This window comes from Sphaerodactylus townsendi, linkage group LG04 (assembly GCF_021028975.2).
Source record: "Sphaerodactylus townsendi isolate TG3544 linkage group LG04, MPM_Stown_v2.3, whole genome shotgun sequence".
Taxonomy (NCBI): Eukaryota; Metazoa; Chordata; class Lepidosauria; order Squamata; family Sphaerodactylidae; genus Sphaerodactylus; species Sphaerodactylus townsendi.
Window position 1 is genome coordinate 149,178,645 of NC_059428.1, and position 15,102 is coordinate 149,193,746.

At 55.2% G+C, this 15,102-nt stretch overlaps 1 protein-coding gene across 3 annotated transcripts in view; it reads left to right on the forward strand.

Moving 5' to 3' along the window:
• CASKIN1 (CASK interacting protein 1) overlaps nt 1-12,689 on the forward strand; it is a 72,660-nt gene extending 59,971 nt beyond the window's left edge. For all 3 annotated transcript variants that reach the window (XM_048493322.1, XM_048493320.1, XM_048493321.1), the window contains 7 exons: nt 845-942; nt 1,275-1,385; nt 2,034-2,135; nt 2,368-2,506; nt 3,280-5,400; nt 5,924-6,317; nt 8,034-12,689. In XM_048493322.1, coding sequence (XP_048349279.1) covers nt 845-942; nt 1,275-1,385; nt 2,034-2,135; nt 2,368-2,506; nt 3,280-5,400; nt 5,924-6,317; nt 8,034-8,130 — 3,062 coding nt within the window. In that variant the 3' untranslated portion in view covers nt 8,131-12,689. The remainder of the gene's footprint in view (nt 1-844; nt 943-1,274; nt 1,386-2,033; nt 2,136-2,367; nt 2,507-3,279; nt 5,401-5,923; nt 6,318-8,033) is intronic.
• Nucleotides 12,690-15,102: the final 2,413 nt, after the last annotated feature.

Genomic DNA, 15,102 nt, shown 5'->3' on the forward strand with positions numbered 1-15,102 from the left:
CACCCCCCCCCCACACGTGTCTGAACTCACCCGCCAGAGGCAACATTTTGCTTTTAAATAAGAGGGTCTCTATCTATTTATCACATTCTGGTCGCATTTTTATGCTGCCCTTTGTCCAAGGCAGCTTATGTGGTTATCTCCTCTGTCTTATCCACATAACGACCCTGCTGGGTAGGCTGGACCTAGAGAAATCAGCTGGCTCACACCAGATGAGTCATGATTTGAACCCCAGGTGAGTCCAGCACCCTATTGGCTCCCTGGCTGTCATCCTTCTGTGTTTCCATTTGTTTTTCAACCCGGCCCTTGGAAGGCATTTTGTTTCAACCATTTTTTGTGTCTGGTATTTTGGATTTTTTAATGCCACAAACACAACAAACAAAGTGGAATGGGGAGGTGGCCATTTGAACAGTTCTGACTTTCAGGAGCATGGCTAGAAAACAGCATTTTCCTTCCATGGTGGAGAGTTTCCACAAACTGGAAACGTCGCATTCAATCTGGAATGGCTGTAACATTTGAATTGGTCCTCCCAGCTGCAATTGTCATTATTATGATGGTTATTGCTATTTTAGTTTATTTATAGTCCTCCTTTCTTGCTGACCAGGCGGACTATGGGGGGGGGGGGGAACGGTGCCGTCAGACAGCATCAGACCACTAGCAGAAGACCATGAAATAGGACAAGGGTTTGGAAACAAAGTGAAAAACAACCTGAGGCAGATAAACTATGACTCGAGCCAGGAGGAGTCCCTTCTTGGGCAGAAAAACGTTTCTGTGTGCCGGAAGGGCCATGCCTGAGGGCCACTGGCCTTCGTCATCCTGATGGCTCCCCCCTCCTTCTCCCTGGCAGGTTCTTCTCGGACACCGAGTCTGAGTGGCCCCTCGTACCCCGGCCAGCCTTATGGGGAGCAACCGGTTAAGAAGGTGGAGCCCATGTCGGAAGGGAAGGTGCGTCTCAGCAGCAGCCTGTTCTGTGCATGTGCCAAGTATATTGATGACTTTCCCTCCTCCCCAGGGAAGAAGGCAGCCAAGCCCCTCTCTCTCCTTTAGTCGGCCCTCGCCTGTACCTTGCCGAAGTTACACTGAGTTGCGTACATTGCTCAGGGTTAGCAGGGGAACTGCAGCACCGTAACGTGCTCAGGGTTTGCAGCGCCCGATGGGTCCGTTCCTGCCAGTGCGTAGCTCTCCTTGTTGCCAGGGCTGGGGGCTGAGGGTGAGCTGGGGTCAGAGGGGTCAGGCAGGTGTCACAGCCCCCTTTTGTCTCTCCGTCCTTCTCCCAGAGCTCGGAGGCCTTGTTCCAGTGGCTCTGTAAGTTCCAGCTGCAGCTGTATGCCTCAAACTTCATCAACGCCGGGTATGATCTCCCCACTGTCAGCCGGATGACGCCCGAGGTGAGGGGAGAGGGTCGTATTTGGGGGGTGGCCAGGGGGTGCGGGCTGGGCAGCTCGTTCCACACAGATGCCGCTTCTCCCCTTTTGAGCCTGCGCCAGGAAAGCCACTCCAAAATCCCTTTAAAAAAATAACAATTTCCCTCAGGACAGCAAAAGACCTTTTTGCTAATTCTCTTCACCCAAATTCTTCCTCCGGGGTGAATATAAATGCCAACTTTTCACGAAGTGAGATTTCCCTGTAACCTTCCTGGCCTTATTGGTGCTCCCTGACATGGCAAAACTTGCATTGAAAAACAGCTGCCTTTTGTTAGCAGCCCTCCTGGGGGCCCAGCTCTCAGGGTCACCAGCTACATGGAACTTTGGGGGGTTTCTCTCCTTGTGGTGAGATTTCCCTGTACAGATTAATCCAGAGCTTCACTGGTGCAAGAGGAGTGCCCCAGGTAGGCCAGGAGGTCAGCTTGGGCCTATTCAAGCCTGCTCTTGAAGGAGGGCGATGTAAGGTTGCCCCCGGGCATCCCCGTCATGGCTGCCCGCTTTTGTGGCACACAGCAGAAGGCTCTGTACTGAGCCCTCGGTGATGAGGAGAAAGGTGGGCTTAAAGACAATTTCAAATAGAATGAAATAAAGCGACTGCTCTGTTTGTGGCAGGATCTGACAGCCATTGGGGTCACCAAACCTGGCCACAGAAAGAAGATTGCCTCGGAGATCAACAATCTCAGTATTCCTGAGTGGCTCCCGGAATACAAGCCAGTAAGAGCCCCCCCCCCTTCTCCCCCCCTCCTTGGGTTCACTGACCTCAGTGCTGGTCTTCTGATTCCTGAGAGGACGCTCTCCCAGCCTGCCTTGAAATAAACAGGGAACAGGATCACTGCCGTCGTTGGCAACAGTCTCTTTGCTCACTGCAACTCCCTGTGGAAGACTGACTGTGTGTGTGTGTGTGTGTGTGTGCCCCCCTTCCCTCCTCCCCCCCCCCCTCCCACAGGCCAACTTGGCTCTCTGGCTCTCCATGATCGGCCTGGCCCAGTACTACAAAGTCTTGGTGGAGAACGGGTATGAGAACATCGACTTCATCACCGACATCACGTGGGAAGATTTGCAAGAGATCGGCATCACCAAACTGGGTGAGGAGGCTGAGTACCCGGGGGGGGGGGGGGGGGGGGCTGGCCGATTCCCCCCAGGTATTTTGGAATGGGAAAAAAAACTTAAGAGCATCAGGCCAGTGAGAGAATCCTTCCGGTCCAGCACCCTGCCTCACCCAGTGGCCAAACCGCTCCTCCGGAGGTCCAACAAACAGAACACCGGGGCTGAACCCTTCTGCCGCTGGCAACTGGGTCTCCTGGCAATTGGGTCTCCTGGCTTCCTGGCGTGGGTCCCCTTAATCACCCTGGCCAGTGGCCGCTGATGTTTTATTTGCTTTACATTTATTTTATCAGATTTAATGTCCCTCTCTTTCCCAGCACAAGGCTGGGCTCAGGGCAGTTAACAATTAAAACTATTCCATACAATGGAAACCAGTATTTCTAATAAATAATTTAATATAACCCATTAAAAAATTATCGCACTAGGGTGGTGTTTGTCAGACTTCCTTAAGCAACACTCAATTCCAGGTTCCTTCCTACTTAATCCAAAACTTCCTGATTCTCTGTTGATTCACCTCAAGGGAGATTCACCTCAAGGGAGCTGTGTGGTTTACTAGTTTATAGTCTGAAAAATGGTTACGGAAGATTGGTCTGTCGGGAGCTACTAGCCGTGGCAACCTGGCTGGTCACTGTGGGATGCCAGGTGAGAGGGATCCGGCAGGCCTCTTCCGGTGTTCTTCGGGAAAAGGTGCTTTTGTTCGGGGCGTTTCTGCGCAAGGGGGCTCAATCCGTTCTCCTCTCCCGGCTTCCCTTAGGCCACCAGAAAAAGCTGATGTTAGCTGTGAAAAAGTTGGCTGAGATCCAGAAGGCCGAGTACATCAAGTACGAGTCTGGGACCCTGAAGAAGAAGGGGGCGGCCCAGTCACAGGACACGGTGGCCATTGAGTCCCCCCAGCAGGAGACGGCTGAATGTCAGTCCCCCAAGATGACCACGTTCCAGGACAGTGAGTTGAGCAACGAGCTACAAGTGGCCATGACGGGCACTGGTGAGGAAGGGGCGGAAAAGCAGGTCAATCACGTGGGGCACTTCCGCGAAGGGGCGGCCTTCCGGCCGTCCACCCGCCTGGTTCACGAGAACAGCCTGGGTGGGCGAGCCAAGCACATCAGCAGCTCCCAAGAACTGCTGGGGGACGGATCCAAAGCCGCAGGTGCCGCCGTCTCCAAGAGCCAGGAGTACCTGGCAGAGGACGGCAAAGAGGGACCGGCCACCCTTCCCAAGGAAGTGCGCAGCCTCCGACACGGCCACAGCATCAAGCGAGCGAGTGTGCCACCAGTGCCTGGCAAACCGCGGCAGTCCTTCCCCCCATCCGGCGGGCACTACACGCCCCCGCACACGCCCACCAAGCCCCGCCCGTCCTCGCCACAGACGCTTGGCATGCCACATGCCACGGCCAAGGTAAAACCCACGCCCCAGTTGCTGGCACAATCGGACCGCCCCATGTCTCCTCGTTCGCTGCCTCAGTCCCCCACGCACCGGGGCTTCGCCTACGTCATGCCGCAGCCTGTGGAGGGCGATGCTCACGCGGCAGGGCCCTTGGCCCAAGCCGTGCCCGTGCTGCCCGTCTCAGTGCCCGTGCTGTGTCTGCCACCCCAGGCGGGAGAGGGCGAGGAGGAAGCCGGCCGGCCGAAGAAGAGGGCCCACAGCCTGAATCGCTATGCCGTGTCCGACAGCGAGCAGGAACGAGACGAGCTGCTGGTGCCGGACGCCGGTCCCTATGCCACGGTGCAGAGGCGAGTCGGCCGCAGCCACTCGGTGCGGGCGCAGTCGGGCAACGATAAGAATGTCAACCGCAGCCAGTCCTTTGCTGTGCGGCCGAAGAAGAAGGGCCCCCCGCCTCCGCCCCCCAAGCGCTCCAGTTCTGCCATCTCCAGCACCAACATGGGCGACGACTTCACCAAGGAAGGGGAGGAGGAGGCGGAGCCCTCCCCAGAGCAGCAGCAGCAGCAGAGGCGCTCCAGTGATTTCGGTGGGGCCATTGACACGGGCAGCGCCGGAAGCGTCAAGAGCATCGCAGCCATGTTGGAAATGTCGTCCATTGGAGGCGGGGCCCGAAAACTGGCCATGCAGAAGCCGCCTGGCCTTGGGAAGGGCTCCGACGGATACTACTTGCAACCCAGTGTTGCCATGCATCCAGCCAGCCCGGAACACTCTCGCGTGGCCACCGTACTGGCCACCGTGAAGCACAAGGACGCCATCGGGCTAGATGGCGAGGTGGTGAACCGCCGGCGGACAATCAGTGGCCCCGTCACGGGTCTAGTGGCAGCTGCCCGCCGTGAGCGGTCAGATAGCATCAAGTCTGACACGGCTAAAGATGGTGGTCCCACGGAGCGTCACGCCGGAGCCTCCCCACAGAGCAGTTCCGGTGAGAACATCCCCTTCGCCGAGGAGGGCAACCTGACCATCAAACAGCGGCCGCGGCAGATGGGGGTGGCGAAGGCTGAAGGCGGGGAGGCCCCGTTGCTTTCCCACCGTGACCTCACTAAGGTGGAAGCCAGCGCCACGCTGAAGAGGAGGATCCGGGCCAAGCAGAGTCAGCAGGACGGCATCAAGTTCCTCCTGACAGAGTCCGACACAGTCAAGAGGCGCCCAAAGTCAAGGGACAAGGAGCAGGAGCTGGCGCCACTGTCCGTGTACCAGAACGGCACCGCCACGGTCAAGCGCCGCCCAGCCTCGGACACGAGCAGCACAGACGCCTCGCGCTCTGCAGACCCGCCGGAGAAATCGGAGCGCTCCTCAGCTCATCTCCCTGCAGAAGGCGAGCCCAAGAGGCCGGCCAAGCCGCCAGTCTCTCCCAAGCCTGTCCTGCCCCAGAGAGCCTCTGGGCCTCCCACGCCCACCTCCAAAAAGGCCCCAATCCCCGGCCCCGGCAGTCCAGGTAAGTGTGTGTTGCTGGAGAAAGCTCTGTTCTGGGCGAGTGGCTCGTGGGTAGGCCGAAGCCACTGATCTTCCCAGGACATTGCTTGGTCACCTGTTCCCATTGCTCTGGTGACCCCAGTGAGTTCTGTCCCTTCCTGCAGTGGCAGCCGGCACAGCCTAAGCCGGGGTGGCCAACCTATGGCACTCCAGATATTCATGGACTGCAATTCCCATCAGCCCCTGCACCATGGCCAACTGGCCATGGTGGCAGGGGCTGATGGGAATTGTAGTCCATGAACATCTGGAGAGCCGCAGGTTGCAGACCCCTGGCCTATGCCAAAGGGAGGGTCTCTCCCTGTAGCCACACGTCCATACCTGAACAAGCATGAGCGTTCTGGGTTTGCAGAGGTGGCCGGGAGAGGGAGGGGGGTGCTTGCAGCAAGGGGAGGCCAAATGGAATAGTTGGCCTATATTCTGTGTCTCTGTGCAGCCGTGGCAACCCCCAAAACGGCCAAGCGCTGATGCTCTGTCTTCTGTTGCAGAAGTGAAGCGAGTACACGGCACTCCACCTCCCGTCTCCCCCAAGCCCACGCCTCCCCCGACCGCCCCCAAGCCGAAGGTCCATTCTGCCCTCCAGTCGGCAAGTGCCAGCTCCACGCCCGCGCCGTCACCTGCCAAGCAGCTGGCGCCCACCATCAAACCTTCAAGCACACCCCCCTCGCTCTGCTCCAGCCCGGCCAAGCCCCTCTCGCCCGGTGGGGGGCCACCTCAGATGGTGCCAGTGAAGCCGCCGCGCTCGTCCATCGCAGGGCCTTCAGTGGAGAGCGTGAGCGCGGAGAGCGTGCATCAGAAACTGGAGGAGACGAGCGCCTCGCTCGCAGCTGCCCTGCAGGCCGTGGAAGAGAAGATCAAGCAGGAGGACGGGCAGGCGTCAGAGTAAGGGCATCCTGGGGGGCTCGGGGGGGGAGGTCAGGGCGGGAACTCGGAGAGCACCCTCGGGGCATGTCACAAGATGGAGGTGGAAGGGGGCGGGAGCTTCAAAGAGTGACGGACTGTAAACTAGAGAACGGGGTTTGATTCCCCACTCCTCCATAGGAGCCGCAGACTCTCACCTGGTGAACTGGGTTTGTTCCCCTTCTCCTCCACACAAAGCCTGCTGGGTGACTTTGGGCCAGTCACGGTTCTCCCCGAACTCTCTCTTAGCCCCGCCTTCCTCACAAAGGGTTGGTTGTGGGGCGAGGAAGGGAAAAGGGGTTTGTAGGCCCCTCTGAGACGCCTTACGGGACAGAAAGGTGGGGTACGAATCCAAACTCATCTCTCTTCTAGCCCTGAAGTAGTTTAATTGATTTCTATCAATTGTATCCCACCTTTCCTCGTGGGTCAAGAGGGCTGACAATCTTCTATATGTATAAAAAGCTAACCGTGTTTTTGTTGATGATAGTATAACTCAGTAACTGCTGGGCCAATTCCTCTGAAAATTCCCAGCCACTATAGTCAGCCAGGCGAGAGTGTTTTTAGATGTTCACATACCTGAAATTTCACACCTGGCCCAGGTAAAACACCTTTTTCCTGGCGCTCCCTGGTGAAGGACATGCAGCTGCCTGTGTGTCACTGGCACCCTTAGAATGTTCGTGCTGCTTAGAATGTTCGCTCAGACGGCCAGACAGGAGCAGTGAAAACAGTACATGGGCAGTCACTTGAGTGGAAGTGAAACACATACACACACATACACAACAGGGAGAGGGAAGGGAGGGAGAGGGAGGGAGGGGTGGCATGCAAGGGAAGAGAGGGAGGGAGAGAGAGGAAAGGGATGGAGGGGGAGGCATTCAAGGGAAGATAAGTGAGAGAGGGGAGACAGTGAGGGGTGGCATGGGAGGGAGGGGAGGGAGGGGGCCCAGCATCTTGATATGACCCACCCACCCTAGCGGAGGGAAAGGGAAGGGAGGGAGGGTTGGCATGCAAGGGAAGAGAAGTAAGGGAGGGAAGAGAGTAAAAGGGGCGACATGCAAGGGATGGGAGGAAGGAACCAGGCACCCTAGATTCCCTAAATACTGCGGTTACAGTTAAGAAAACCAGACACGCATTACTCAGGTGTAAGCTCAGTACAGCAAACGTGACATACTTTAAATGGCTGCATTGCGCTCCTCAGAGGGTTTCCTCAGAAGCGACACCCATTGCCACCAACCAAACTTACTCCCTGGTAAAGGATCATGACCAGCCAGCCTAGATGTGTGGGAGGGGTGCATTTCCTTCCCACCCCCCCCAGGAATGCGGGCACACACATCAATGACATCGCACAGTATCAGGCTGCGTGTTTGCATGAGCATGTACCACTGGCCTCTGCAAATGATTTGCTGCTACTGTTCCTTTCCCATTTCACCACAATAAGCCACAGCAACGCGTGGCCAGGCCCCGCTAGTAATAGTTAAAAACCATTTTCAGTTAAAACTGAAAATTAAGTTAGCAACCCTCCCACCTTAAAAAAAGTCTGCCCGTTCAGACTTCCTCAAAAGCTCCGGCAAACCGGCAGGCCTTCAGCGCCTCCTGAAAAGATGGCGGGAGATTAATGAGGGTCGCCATAGAAGCACACGCTGGTGGGGAGGGCGGAGATGGCTCGTTCTAATCCACCCTCCTGGCCTCTGTCCCTCTCAGCTCCGCCGCAGAATCCAAGAGCACAGTCAGCATCCTGGACGACATTGGCAGCATGTTCGATGACCTGGCCGACCAGCTGGACGCCATGTTGGAGTGAGAGCTGGGGAGCAGCCCAGCCAACCTCAGGATCTGCCATGGGCGGAAGGGCACAATCGTCCCCATCCGTGTATCCCTCTCCCCGGCCCCTTTGCCTCCCCGTCGTCTTTTTAGGTTTGCACAAAGAAGATTACCTCAGGATTGTGCGGAAACAAACGGAGATGCTTGGGAAAGGCTTTCCACGATGGCCAGAGTAAAACCCAACCAACGAAAGGGAATCTCCCCTGTGTGTGTCCTTGTTTTTCTACCTGACCACCTGCTGACTTTAAGGGATAACTGCCGGCTGGAATTCTCCTCTGAATTAAGCAGAAGGCCACCATACCTCCTCCCAGCCACGGGCTTCCCTGTCACCTGAGCGCCATCTTGTGACTCTTTCTCCAGGCCAGGTGGCAGCGGCTGACCAATCTGCTCCGCTCTCTTTCTTGTTGAATCGGGAAGGTGCCCCTGCTCTCTCTCCAAGACTGAAGCCCCCCTTCCGTGACAGTCCCAACCAACAAGTGATCGGGATGTGGCACAAAACAAGTCTGCGGTCTTGGCTGTTGGCCGCTCTCGTTTCCCACTCGGGCTGACGTTTTGTCCCGGTGACCCTCTTGCCTTTTGTGTCGGTATTGTTCAAAGGCTGAACGCGTGCCCTGCCCGTCTCGGTTCGTGTGTTTGTCTGCCATTATTGGGTGGGGGGAAGCACCGGAAGAAGTGGGGCGGGAGATGCCCAAGGGAAGCCGTCAGCCTGGGGAGGGGGCGAGCAGGGGGGGCTTTGGGGGGGCTGCATGCTTCGTTTCTTTGTCCCAAAGGTGTTAGTCTTCTCCTGGTGACGATGACGCTTGTGACTGTGGGAAGTTTTGTTCTGTTAACGAGTCCCATTTGACAGATAAGCTCCTTTTCGTTCGTTCGTTCGCCTCGTTCCTGGCAGGTGCCGTGCAGAAACTTTGGTATGTTTGCATGATTGATACGGTGTTGAAACTTGAAAAGGGGTGGGGGGCAGGGAAGAAAAAAGAAATCCACCTGTAAGTACCCCCCCCACCCCCGGGTAGCTGTTGCAGCTGCCGCAGAAGAATATTTATTCCTGGGGGTTTTGGGGGGAGGGTTGGGAGAAAGGTTAAAATATAACTCTGGGCAAACAGCCGTTGTAGTTCTGAGCATGAGAGACTTTGATTGCACTTCCTCTTTGTTTCCAAAGAGTTTGTCGCCTGATCGGACAACGAAGCCTCCCTTGCCGACCTTCTCCCCGGGAGAACGTGCTCGCAGGCATGGGGAGGCACCGGCAGTTGATCCTGCCGTGATTTGTGGAATGTTTGGTCGCAAAACAGCACCGCTGGTGAGGTGCCAGAGGGGTTTGGCAGTCGAGGCTGTTCCTCTTGGGGTTTGGCGACTGGAGACCTCCCTCCCTCCCTCCCTCTCTCTCTCTCTCTCCACATACTCCAAATTGGCCCTGCCAACTCGAGTACGCTGGAACACCTTCCCCTATAATGTAATCCAGACTCCAGAGTCCTCCTTGGCTGGTGTTGCCCACATGAAGCAAGGGCCCTTGAGCTGCTCCACTGAGTGGGGCGGTGTGAGGTAGGACAGATCTGTTGGGGGAAGACTCGCGGTGCTGTGCTGTGTGAGCCCAAGGAAAGATAACTTCTGAATGTGAATAGCAGAGCATCTTGAAGGGAACCTGCACTATCCTCAACCAACTGCCGGCTGCTCGAGAGAGGAAACAGCAGTGGGGCTGAGCTGGCCCGCCTGTTCTGGAAGTTGTCTTGGTAAAGGGGTGCTTATAAGCTTGAAATTTTCTGTTGCTGTTGAGCTTTAGGAGAGAGGTTGCTTAGGGAAAGCTGGGCTCCAGGAGGCAGAACATTTCCGCAGAACCGCTGAGCGTGTCGTGGTGGTCCACTGTTAAGGCCCTCGATGCTGCAAGTAACCGAGCACCTGAATTTGGAGAGGTGATGGGAGTCCCGGCCACTCTGGGTGGGTCCAGGGGAGGCCTCGTGGCCACTTCTCAAAGGGCACATCTATCTCAGACAAGCACAATCCAGGAACGATGGAGGTGCAGCCGCTCCACTTGCAGGAGCATCGAACAGCCCCTCTCTTCCTGGCGGGATTTCTTGGCGGCAAGAGACCCCTCGTTTTCCCATTAAACAGAATTGCTCCCATCTTGGTGGGAATCAGTATCTTTTTGCCACGAGAGGGCTGACAGTGTTCCGATCAAGGAGCCAATTCACAGCAGGGAACTTGATTTGCTTCGTTATGCATCATTCCCTGAAGGTCTCTCGTCCTGCTGCACCCTGAATTGTTGCGGTCGCTTCTATTCTGCTCCTTCGGTCCCATCTCCATCTTGGCGGTGGACTTCATTAAGCCCGTGGCAGGTCCCTGTGGGTTTCTAGTTTGTGGGCCAGCTGCCCTGGAAAGTCCTTATGCTTGGAGAGGCTTGTGCTGTTTTGGAGAGGTTTTCACAAGTAGGATGTTCTTCCAGAGAGGCTACGTTAGCATACGCTTTTACCAACCTTCTTCTGATAGATCTTTGTTATGGCGGTTTTATACCCTTATGAGGTCAGAGGTCACGCCACATAATTGTGCCGAAGAGGCCTGCTGTCACCAGCACCACTTAGGTTTTTTTGCAGATCATCGTTCTGTTTCCCCGATATTCTTTGCTGTCCAAAGGGACACAGGCCTCAGGAGGCCAACTCTAGGCCAACAGTGCTGAGCAGAAGAGTCCTGGCCCCCTAGATGTTCCTCTCTGGGCTGGCATCACTTTGCCAGCAGCTTTGGATCCTCGGTTGGCATTAGCCCTTCGGATCTTTCTGTAAAAATGGAAACCACCACTCACGGTTCTTGGTTCTTTTTTCATGATCCGTCTTCCTCTTGATCAACAACACTGCAAGCACCCAGGATCACTTGGACATCCAGAGAAGAGAAGAGCCCGCATTTCTGAATGGGATGTCTGCCATTCCTGCCATAGATAGGTCAGGCCTCGTATGCCAGCGAAAGAGAATGAGTCTCACGTACCTTTTCCTAGTGGCAGGCGGCCTTCATGAACCAGTGTTCACTTGGACGTTGGCTGGTTTTAGGCCAAGTGGCGTGATTCTATTCCTATCTTGCAGACGTGGGACCTGTTTGCGCCCCTCTCCCAGCCTGTGGCTCGGGGCCTCTTTTAACGCTCTAGGGTCTGCCTCCCTCCTTGTTTCTTTTTCCATTCATCTTATCCTGCGTGAAAACCAAACAAACTAGGAGCCGGAATGTTAGAAGCGCTGATAACAGACCCTGCCTTGGTTTTGGAAGTGACACGTGTCATGTGCTGGAAAGTACCAGCTGAAGATCAGTAGCTCAGGAACCACCCCTGGCCTCAAGTTCTCCTCTGCCCCTGGGGTACTGTCTCCAGAAATCACCTGGCTCCTTTAAGCCCTGGGTGTGTGCCACCAAGGTGACAGTTACGAATCACGCCAGACGGGCAAAGGCACTTCCTTTAGGTGGCAAATGTGGAAAACAAAATCCACACTTTTTCTTTGGAGGGTATAAAGGGTGGAGGAAAATAAGCTATAAAGTATTAAATTATTTAAGAAGAAATATTATACTAATTGATTCCCCCCCCAATATAATTAGCAAAATAAAGAAAAGGACTTTAATATATATTTAAGAAAGAGTTGATATTATCAATTGTATATTAAACAGTTTTAAGGAGATTGAATTGAAAGAACTGGAGTGTAGCCTGACCTTCAGACTTATTCTAATCTCTGACTGAGATCATCTTCAGGAGTAGCACAAAGGTGTAAAAGGTACCGTTGCTTTTGTTTTCAAGGCGTGTGAAAATACATTTCTGTTACATGGGCTTTTATGTTGGGGTTTTTTGCCACGTTCTTTTTACAGCATTTTAACAAAAAGTAAAGGATGTGCCTTCTTTTATTAATCATTTGGTACAATCTCATCTCCTGCATTTTATTTTATTTTGCTTTTTTTAAATTAAAAAGGGTGTGTGTGGATGTAATTTTGACACACGTGCAACTTTACACACAAGAATCCATCTGGGCTTTTAAGTTGGGCTTTTAAGTTGGGAGTGCAAGTCGGATTGATACATGTGCTCCTTTTTTCCCTTATTTGGGGGGGGGGGGTGAGAACTGGGCGGCCACAGGTGGAGTGGAGGTTTGAGTGGTACATTCAGCCCTTTTTTCTCCAAGAACCGATAGACCTATCTTTGCTGATCTCCAACATGTGTCTGGCACAACTACGAAATTCCTTTATTGAATTTTTAAAAGTACTTTAAAAGAACAAAAATGAAATGACCACATCAATATATCTGTTGTAAAGAGAGAGAGATTAAAAAAAAACCAAGCTGCATCTGAAAAGTATTCCAAGATTCTTATGCTGGATATATATGTGTAATATATATATGAAACATATATTTTTTATTAAGTTATGGAACCTGTATTGTATGTCCATTCTCTGTCAGAGCTCTGCATCGTGATGCCAGCTTCCTTTTCTTGCCTCCTACATCCCACCTACCTGTATTGTTGTTATTATGAAAAACGATATTTGATGGCTTTTCGTGGTGCTGTAAAGAACTTTGCTTCTATTTAAAAGAAAGCAGCTGTGTGTGGCCTCTATTATTGAAAGAGGGGGGCGGGGTTTTTTTTGGGGGGGGGAGCCCAGGCCAGCCCCACCAAGGACCCAGGACCCCTGGAGCCAGCCAGCTCGCCCCCCCTTTGTGCTTTTCAGAAAAGTGGGGGAGACTATGGGGAAGAGGGGACCAGAAATGACGTCTTGCACATCTGCGAGCCCCTGAGCTGGAGCTTCCCAGCGCCCCTTCTGGGCTTCTGTCCAACTGTGCCTCTTCAGACGAGCAGCCCCTGGGCAGAGTGGATGCCAACAGCCCGGGACGGCGCCACTCTGGCCGGCGCCTTCGCACGGGACCTAACGTTCACGTTGTGGGGGCCCCGCTAACTTTCTGAGGCTCTTTGGCCAAGGAGCTCCTGTACAAAAGGGATGTCAACAGCCCGGGACGACGCTTGTTAGGGCACCGCCGTCGCACGAGACCGCAGGTGGAGGTTGTGGGTGAATCCGCTAACTTCCCGAGCCTCTTTGACTTGCCAGCCCGTTTGGACAATAGAGCCGAGGGCCTAGAATGGCCTTTCTCGGGCGCCGCCTGCGCACGAGGCCGCACGTCGAGGTTGTGGCGTGTCGGAGCCTCTTTGGGCAGGGGAGCCGCAGGGAACGCTACTGCTGCTGCCCTCCGGTGGCCAAAGCCGTAAACTACAAGCGCGTCCAGGCCTCTGGGCGCCGCTCCGCAAAGGGGCGTTGGGTCGTCCCTCGACCTAAAAATGTATGAATGAAATTGTGAAGGATTGGCCGGACGGCGTTACAACGATGGGAATCAACGTTACAACGATGGGATACAGGGGAGCTGCAGCGCCATTGTCGTTGTAACGTTCATTGTTGTAACTGACCAATCCTTCACAATTTTGCGGCTCCCCGGCCTCAGAGAGCGTTACAACGACAATGGCGCCGAGAGCCCCTAAGGCGGCCTTTTTCGGGCGTTGTAACGCCTTCTGACCAATCCTTCACAATGTTGCATTGCGTGCTCACAATTTCACCCGTACATGTTTAGGTCGAGGGACGCGCTTGCAGTCCCAGCGTTGTAACGCCCGCTGACCGATCCTTCACAATGTAGTTTGTGAAGATTGTAGCTTGTAGTTTACGGCTTTGGCCTCCGGAGGGCTGCTGCTGCCTTCCAGACTCCGGGCGCCGCTCTGCAAAGGGGCTTTTGCGTCAAAGAGGCCCCGACACTAGGCAACCTCGACGTGCGGCCTCGTGCGAAGGCGGCGCCCGAGAAAGGCCCTCCTAGGCTCTCGGCTCCATCGTCCAAAGGGGCTGGCAGCCCAAAGAGGCTCAGGAAGTTAGCGGGGTCCCCCACACCCTCCACCTGCCTCGTGCGACGGCGGCGCCCTCAGAAGGGTCGTCCCGGGCTGTTGGCATCCCTTTTGTACAGGAGCTCCTTGGAAGTGCCACACACAACCCTTTCCCCATTCTGTAGTCTTTCAACACGGCTCAGAACCCGGAAGTGTCACACAGAACGTGGTCCCCATGAGCCCTGGACTGGAAGTGTTACATAAATTTATTTCCCCGTTTTGTAGTCTTGTGCAGCACAGTGCCCGGAAGTGTCACAGAAAATACGGTCCCTATGAGCCCTGGTCCAGAAGTGTGATTTCCCCCTGCACCATGGACCGGAAGCGATACACAGAATCGTTTCCCTTTTTGTGTAGTCTTTACGTAAGGCTGTTCCCAGAAGTCCCATGGAAAATTCGGCCCCCCCCCCCCCCCACGCGACATAGCCCGGATAGTTCCCTCCCCGCTCTGTCCCTTCGGCAAAGAAGTCTCGCCCCTCAGTCCGCCGATTCCCGCCGTCCTGTGTTTCCCGCTCGTCCGGCGGGGCCGTCCGGGCGAAGCCCTTCCCCGCTCCCAGGCCAGTTGCTGCCCTCCTGTGGCCACGGTGGTCAATTGCAGCAGGCAGCCCGGCTAACTCTTCTTATAGGCCACCATTAGCCGACCGCAGCCCCTCGAGACCGCACGTCGGGGTTGCGCAGCGGGCGGAGCCTCTTTGGCCCGGAAGCCCCTTTGAAGAACGGCGCCGGCAGCAGCTCCAAGGAGGCTCGGACACTCCGCAACCTCGACGTGCGGTGTCGTGCGAAGGCGGCGGCTGGGAAATGCCGCCCTAGGCTCTCGGCATCTTTCTCCAAAGGGGCTGCCAGGTCAAAGAGGCTTAGAAAGTTAGCGCAGCGCCCCCTCCCTCCCCAACCCCACCTGCGGTTTCGTGCGAAGGTGGCGCCCTCAGAAGCGCTCCCTGGGTTGTTGGCATCCACTACTCTGTATAGGGGTTCCTCGGCCAAAGAGCCTCAGAAAGTTAGCGGGGGGTGGGGGGCGCAACCTGAACGTCAGGTTTCGTGTGAAGGTTGTTGTCTGAGTGGCCATGTCCCAGGCTCTGGCATCCACTGCTGGCCAA